This window comes from Cajanus cajan, chromosome 10, assembly GCF_000230855.2.
Source record: "Cajanus cajan strain Asha chromosome 10, NIPB_CcT2T_4, whole genome shotgun sequence".
Lineage (NCBI taxonomy): Eukaryota > Viridiplantae > Streptophyta > Magnoliopsida > Fabales > Fabaceae > Cajanus > Cajanus cajan.
Window position 1 is genome coordinate 2563334 of NC_138526.1, and position 8565 is coordinate 2571898.

General features: G+C 28.6%; 1 protein-coding gene across 2 annotated transcripts; it reads left to right on the forward strand.

Moving 5' to 3' along the window:
* The first annotated feature begins 699 nt into the window (after positions 1 to 699).
* Positions 700 to 7697, forward strand: LOC109789332 (DNA-directed RNA polymerases II and V subunit 8A). 2 transcript variants are annotated; one of them, XM_020348250.3, is made up of 6 exons: positions 700 to 843; positions 4485 to 4616; positions 5352 to 5485; positions 6683 to 6774; positions 7121 to 7274; positions 7464 to 7697. In XM_020348250.3, exons 2-5 carry the CDS (start codon positions 4544 to 4546, stop codon positions 7236 to 7238), a joined length of 417 nt encoding a protein of 138 aa, XP_020203839.1. In that variant the 5' UTR covers positions 700 to 843; positions 4485 to 4543; the 3' UTR covers positions 7239 to 7274; positions 7464 to 7697. The 2 variants fall into 2 exon arrangements, with proteins under 2 accessions (XP_020203839.1, XP_020203838.1); XM_020348249.3 differs by having other exon boundaries at positions 7121 to 7697.
* The last annotated feature ends 868 nt before the right edge of the window (positions 7698 to 8565 follow it).

An 8565-nucleotide genomic window follows, 5' to 3' on the forward strand; every position in this document is an offset into this window, starting at 1 on the left:
TAAATATTTATTATATATATTTTGAAATAAACTTTGTTTAAGTTTAATTTTAACTCATACTTTAATATTTGAATATGATATTTTAAAGGGGAATAGTAATTTTAAAAGAATTTAATTTTTTTGACTAAATTATACATAGTCCTTCTATTTTTATCAATCCGTAATCTCTTTATATAAAGATATTTAATTATTTTAATTTTTAAATGTAAAATTTTGATCATCTCATTAAATTGACATATATAAATTGTTAAAATTTTAACATTTACACATACTTAATTAATATCACATTTAATAACATGATATTTAGAAATAATAAAAATTAAAAAAATCATACATATAAAATTTATTAATTAATAAAATAAATATTAACTATTTGTTCAAATATATACAAAAAAGAATATTTTATATATTATTTTTTAAAATTTTATTCTCATATATCATATAACTAAATTTACGTTATTTAAGTAGTATTAAATTATAAAAAATATAAATTTTAACAATTAATAAATATCAAATTAATATTAAAATCAAAATTTTGTATTTTGAAAATAAGAAATTAAAAATATCTCTTTTTTAAAATAAAAATAAAAATCGGAGAAAAATATAGAACCAAAATTATAATTTAAGCTAAAATTTTATGTACGGATATTCTAGGAAATTTAATTAGAGTTTTAATTAACTTAAATCATGGATTTTAATTTCCACTTAAAATGATACTACTATAATTTTGAAATTTATCTTGCGTGCTTTAGCTGCCTCCCTCCATTCTCACTCACGCTCCCTCCTTGCGGCGCCATTCACTCGAGCATCTCTCACACTTCGCTTGCTCGACTTCTCTCTCTGGTTCGTTTCCCTCTGATTCGTTTCTGCATTTCTAGACATCTCTATTTCTTCTATATTCTAGGGTTTTCTCTCTGTGTTTTATTTTTGCTTTATCTCTGATTTGTCTCTATTTATTGTCATCTCTGATTTACTCTCTAATCTAGGGTTTTGTTTGCTCATATGTTTGGTACTAGTTTAGACCATTGAAATCGGAGTTTTGTTGTAGAAAAATGAGTTTCATCGAAATACTTTCTGAGTGAATGAATGATTGCAAAGGTCTTGTTTACAAGAGAGAATTGCACGGTTACTTGTCCCGCTGAATGACTATGATTGTGATTCTGATTTATAGTGTGTTTGGATGAGGAATTTATATAGGATAATTCATTTATTTGAAGAATTTCAAATTCCTTGAGTGAAATACTTTGTTTGGACGAGGAATTTATAAAGAATTTGAAATCCAAGCATTTGTGAAATTCTTTAAAATAGTAGAATTTCAAATTCTCCTAAAAATAGGAGAATTTGAAATTTCTCATATTTGTTTTTCTTCTTTCACCTATATATTTTATCTTATATCTTCATTCTTTTAATTATTAGATATTCAAAAATATTTTTAAAATTATTAAATATTATCTTATATTAATTTTTAAAATTATTAAATATTATCTAATATTAAATTTTAAAATTATTAAATATTTAAAAATGGATTAATATTTATTTTTATAAAATTTAATTTAAAAATCTCAACATATAAATATATTTTAAAAATCAATTTTACTATGATGGAATCAAATTATCATATTCAACCTAATAATTTAAAATTTAAGAAATTTAAATTGACTCATCCAAACAAATTATTTTAAGAATGATAGAAATTGAAATCAAAGTAATTTAAATACTAAGAATTTAAAATTCCTTGAATTTGTAAAATTCTTTATCCAAACACACTATTAAGGCTCGTACATTTGTAGAAGATAGAAATCCGTGTTGTTCAGTTACTGTTTTGTGTGTATATGCGGACTTGCACATATATATGATTGTAGAACGAACATGTTGTGTATATGCAACTTTCACTTTTCTTTGTGTCTTGTATATGCATACGGTGATTTGATGAGTAGCATGTTGTAGCCTTTCAAATCCATATGTGCAACAAGTGGAGTATGTCTGAGTTATGTATTATGATTATATCTATTTTGTTCCTCTCTTGTTTAATTGATTGGTATCTATGATCTAATAGTTCCTAGAAAATATGTTAATTTTTAAAGCAGAGTAATACGATTGACTAAATGCCGCAATTTGAGTCTTGGAAATGGTTTCATAATCTGGTTTATAGATATGTATACATAATTACATAACACGCTGCAAATTAATGAGATGAAAACTGTTAGCTGGAATTATATATATTTTCTAAATTTTTAATATCTAGGAAGAAAAAGTGATGTAGGATGTTATTAATGTTGTTTTCAGGGGATGTATTTGACTATTTTCTTTTGATCAAGTCTTTTGAAATTGGTTGTTTGGTTTAGATCATATGTAAATCAATCTGCAAACGAGATTGTGGAATTTGCTGGTCTTTAGTCAATACCAACCATAATTAAGCCCAATTAGCAATCCTTTCCACCAATGTCATCAAGGGCTTTGATCAGCCTCACAATCTCAGCTGTATGATCAAGAACATGTAGTTTTGTTGAACATAAAGCGATACCTGCAGAACCCTTATTTCCTCTGCCACTGGACTTCAACTTCGTCTCACTGTTGTTGGCCAGAGATCACATGCACCGGTGGCCATAGGATTCTAAACTGTTCCTGTGCTTCTTTACACCTTTTGCCCTGTCTTGCTGCATTCAGACCAAAATATGGCTTGTACTTCACTACTCATAAGATTCTAAACTGGTGGATCTGACATGACACAACTCATACGAGTTTGTGAGTATGTCCTTCCAATAATTGTAGTTTCTAAAACTTGAAGCCTATAACTCATAGGAAGTGCCAACACTTGTGTTGAGAGTTGGTGTTTTTGGAAAGTAGACTCTTGTTGTTTGTGTTGGTCAACAAATGGGTCCAAGTCGAAGCATAGATTTTTCAAAAGTGGATGGCTAGGGGTTAAGAAAGATTGTTATTAGGGCTCATGGAGACTGAGATGTCTGCCTAGGAAAAGTGTCTGACATGATAAAGGGAAATAATACCCCTTCCATTATTATTTCCTCACCATGCAGAAAAGATATGCCTCCCACCCTCCACTCTTAGAAAACAAAAATTAAATTAGTACTTAAATTGTTCACACCTAACCTCATTTGTTCCAAAGTCCATTTTTCTCTCAATCAAGCCCTTTGTTAAGGCAGCTTACGAGTCACCAAGTGGAAAATAAGACTTCTGTATCTTAACAAATAAGAGAAAAGCCTCTCCTAAGTTTCCCAACCTGCTGTAACCGTAAACCTTAAGCCCCAATCTCAGCATCTCCTGGATGAGTTCCAAATGTTGAAGAATCTCCTGATCAGTAGGATCAAACTTCACTCCAGCAGGCAGTCTAGGGAAGTCATGAATTCCAGCAACCTAATAACCATTACCACAATATTTATATTTATTCTTGAATGAACTTGTTCTTGTCATTTGATATGATGACCACGTGTAGGACATGTTTTGATTAAGCTATCTTTGTGTCTCTCCACAATGATGCTAGGATTGTTTCAGGGTAAATGCATCGAGTTATTTTCTTGTTATTCTCTTTTCTCCTTCATTCCATTTCTGGATAGCTTCTGCCAGTCTCTTATTATAAATGTAAAATAATTATATGTTAAAAAAATTATTTATTGCAATTATAAATTTTAATCATAATATAATTTATTTATATATTCAAAAATATTTATTTTGTGTAAAATTTAACTATATAAAATAAATATTTGCACAAGTTAAAATATTAATTATAATATAAATAAAAATACTAATTATAATTTAAGTTAATAAATTTAACATCCATGACAATAATGATTTGTAATTGGATAATTATTACTCTCTTAAGTAATGCATGTATTGTTTATTGAAGTTTAATTTGTATAATTATCTTATAATTAGAAAGTGCTATTTAAGTAAATAAATAAATTTGTAATTGTAATTAGTTCAAGTAAATAAATTCTCTCATTCTAGCTAGTTGTTGTTAGTTGCTTCAGAACCCTAGCCTCTTCCTGTATTTTGCCGTGTCTTGAACACCCATTCTGTTTATATCTGTCGGTCTTTGTTAAATTTGTTTTCTCTCAATTCAGACCCTGATTGATTCAACTAGTCAACAACTACTCAATTTATGTTTCTCTTTCTCACACTTTTGCTTTAACCTAATTTCATTCTTTTACTAGTTTCCAAAGAACTTGGGATTGAAGACCCAACGAAGCATTGCGAGTTTTAAATATGTGGAAGATTGGGAAATTAAATACATGAATGTTGTAATTATTGAAATGTTTTAATGTTTTCTTTGGATTATCTAATTATGTTATGCCTCACATGTGAAATGTGACTGAGATGCGAAGAGCTTGGATGTCACAGTAGTGCCATTGTCTCCTCTTTAATGGTCATACATTTAAATTATCTGTAAATTTGTGATCTCTTTAATGCTCATATAAGCAGTATGTTGTTCTCCCTCTAAATTCAAGTGTTTATGTTATCATGCTCAGTGTCAGGCTGCTGCTCTGTTTTTGAAGTTTGATCAACTGCATCTAATTGGCTTTGAAGGATGAGTGAACTTCTTTTTGATGACATTTTCACGGTTGAGATTGTAAACCCCGATGGGAAAAAGTATGACAAGGGTATGTGCACCTCTTATTTCTTGTATTTCTTTTTTTTACAAATTGATCTGCATTAAAGTATTGTGTGCTTTGGATATGCCGAGCTGTTTAAATAAGTTGATAAATGATAATATGATTTAATACTGGGGTGAAATAGCAACTTATGTTTTTTGACTTGTAGGTTGCCTCAATATAAATAATTAATTATTAGGTGCTATGGATATGTGCTGCTTATTTTTAGCACTGCAGTAATTTTGACTAGGATTTTATTATTATTATTTTAAATGATAATTGGTTTGTAGATAGATAAATAAAAAGCTGGGTTCTATCTAGAGAAGTTTTAATGTATGAGAAAATCAGAGCAGAAAATTGAGCTGAAGTCATTTAAGCAAATCAAGGAAAAATGAGGTTTTGCTCATTTGCTGTGGCTCCAAGAGTAAAGTGCACTTACTGACATAAATAATTATGAAACTAGGGGAATCGTGGAATATTTGATTATGAAAGCATTCACTATTTAAGCTGTGGATATGGCAGGTCATGATAGAGATCTTCAAATCAATTGAATTTAGTTCTAGCATGTTATACAATTTGCAATAATTTTATTCTTCAGCTGTCACTTTAGATGGATATTATTAAATTCCTGTTGAATTTGACATGCTTGATAGCAGTGATATAGCTTTGTATTTCTCTGTGTTAATGAAGTGTTCAGCCTTCAGGAGGAATGAACTTTACAGTTTCTTGGCTATCTTCTTGTAGTTTCTCGGATTGTGGCACGAAGTGAGAAGCATGACATGTACATGCTTCTAGATGTAAATACAGAGATTTATCCAATGAGGGAAAAAGAAAGATTCTTGATGGCTCTGTCTCCTTCACTTGTTTTGAATACTAAGGTAAATTTAATTTATTTATGATTGTATGCTTTATTGCAGTTATAAGCAATATCTATATAGTTTTATTATTTACTTAACAAGTTGTTTATACCTCTCACATTATTCATCTCTAATATAGGCTTTATTATCTGCTTGACCATTTGTGGACTTAGCCTAAAATACATACTTGCTGTCAATCCCTATATTATGTGGATGTGCTTTTTAATGATAGTGCTAACTAACTAGACAGTTTCTCGTCTTTTACTGTTTATAGTGATACACTGGACTTAAAAATTGGAATGTCTTTTGTCCTATCGTAGCTTGCCTATATTAAGCAGCATGGAATGGTTAATGTAAATTCAGAATGACCAGGCACTGAGTCAAGTAGGATTAAATGTCTTCCATACATTGACATAAAAGTTCAATTTGTAGTTGAGTACGCCGAAAAAGGTCCACAAAATGACTGTTGAATGTTTATATCTTATAAAATCCAATAAGTTTTGTAGAACATAAATAAAACCAGAGTGGTCTCTCAAAATATTGCTCTCATTCTGCCAGCTAATGCATTTGTTTGAGACTGTAACATGTAGTTCTAATGCCTCTATACAAACTATAGGTGGTTAAGGGTTTCTTGGTGTGACAAGAAATAAAGAAAAGTTTAGCAGGGTGTTCTATGTAGTACTTTGTAACTACAATATTACTCTTTCCTGTCTTTTATATAAGAATCAAATAACTAATTCATCAAAATGAATGAAAATTGTTTAGTTAATTTTAATTAATAATGTCATAAATTTAAATTTTATTTCAAAAATGCCCATAGAATTAAATGGTAGCAGTTATATTTAATAATACTACACATAATCCAAGAGATAATTTTCTCCACCAATATGTGTGACTAATATAAGTCAATGAATACATCGGCTCACATGGAGAATGAGTGAGCATCTCATTAATAGATTTCACCATATATTAAGGCTATAAAAGAGAATTAGCAATTAATACTTTGAAAGTGGGTCCACATTTCTTACAATTAGGACTAAAAAGTACACTTAATTGTTTCATATATAAAAGGGCGGAGAGAGTATGTTACTATGAGTATGCGACAGGTAGAATATTTATTGTGTTATATACAATAAGGATGTGTTAAAGTAGTTTGAATGATTTATATGTCTCAAAAGTAGTGGATATTGTCTTTACAATGAATAGATTTCTCTACAGGATGGCTCGGTGTCAATTCAAGACAAGTTTGAATACATCATGCATGGAAGGTTATATGACATTACGAATGAGGGATGTTCTGAACTTGAAGTGTATGTAAACATTTCCCATGCTATATTTCCCATGTTATATTGGTGTTTTACTCTGTTTTGTTCTCTTAAAAAATATCACCTAGGAATCTAGGATCAAATTCTTGTTTAAATGACAAATTGTTCTCTGCTTATTTCATGGAGCTTGAGTATAGAATAGTTTGCTTTCTGCTTCATGGAATCATATCTTTGCAACACAATATGCATTGAAGGCTTATTTGTGACAGGAAACCATTCTTGTATATTGATGTCAATGAGATTTTGTCTTTGACTATTCTACTTTTTAGGTTTATATTTTTGTTCTTGAGTTTAGTCAATTCTTCAATTGAGTTTTTTTTTCTTGTTCCAGGGAGGTATGTGCATCATTTGGTGGACTTCAGTTGATGCTGAAAGGACATTCTTCCCATTGTGTTAAGTTTGCAGTCGACCAGAGTTTGTTTTTACTGATAAGGAAGCTTGAAAGTTGAAACTGGTGTTGGCGATGGCCTGAAAAGAAAAATATGGTAGCATTATGTTTTTAATAATTATTTATGATATTTGATAAGTAGTTTGTCTAAAATAATTAGTTTTTTTACGGAAGAATGAGTTGTGTTTTAAATGTTTCTCTATAGATTGTTTTCGATATATTAATTAGTTAAATAGTTTAGAGTTTAGGGTTTAAAATTTGTTTGTTGTTCTGTTTGGTACCGCAGAAAACGAGGGAGAAGAGGGGAGAGAGTGAAGAAATACCATTGAACTATTGTTTTGGTTGGCGTTGCTTGTGCATAACGTAACGTGCAAAGAAATAAGAGTGTAGATCGCAACCTATTTTTTATTTTTTATTTTATTTTTTATTTTTATATTCTTCGCCAAACAATGAAGAAAACCAACAGTGACGATGTAAAAATTAAAACTAATCTATTGAAATAAATTTGTAATTGATTGTATGTGGGGAACTTATGTATTATTAGCTTAATCGATTAAAATTTTGATTAAATAATTAAATCAACAATAGGTTTATTCGATTATGTAATCAACTGTTGTTGATTTAATTTAGGGGTTTCTACGGATTTGAAAATTAGAAATTTGATTAGTTTGGATTGGATATTGGATTTTGAATTAAAAGATCTACCCAGTTAATTTAATAATAATAATAATTATTAAAAGGCTCATGATATATATTTTTTTTATAATTACAATTTTTTTTAAAAAAGAATTCTTAAAATATTCTTAATTTTTTTTTATTTTACACTTTCAACATTTATTTTCTCTCCTTTTTAGTATATACATATATTTTCTTTTCTTTTCTTCAATATCTACTTATTTTAGTAGATAGTTTTAATTCTTTCATTTAACCTTGTGCTCCTACCTCTATTTCTTTCACACTTTTAAAAATCTTATCATGAAATTTATTATTTTTTTGAAAGATACTCATACAAACATTAATTTATTCAAAGTAGTGAAATTAGTGTTTTAGAGACTAAGTTTTATAATTGTATCTTTTTACATACTTTTGAAAAGTACTTTTTAGAACATAATATATTGTTCTATAATACTAAATTTATTGTTCTATAAAGAATTTTTTAAAATTATGTATAATAACACTTTCAAAAAGTACTTTTCCGAACATCAATTTTACTACTATGAAAAGTGCTTTCCAAATATGTGTTATTTTCATAATTTTAAAAATGTGTTATTTTATATAATTTCATAAGGCTCTTTCTAAAATAGTAAATTTAGTGTTCTAGGAAATATTTTTTGAAACATTAATTTTACTGTTTTGGAAAATACTTTTTGAAACACTAATTTCTTAGT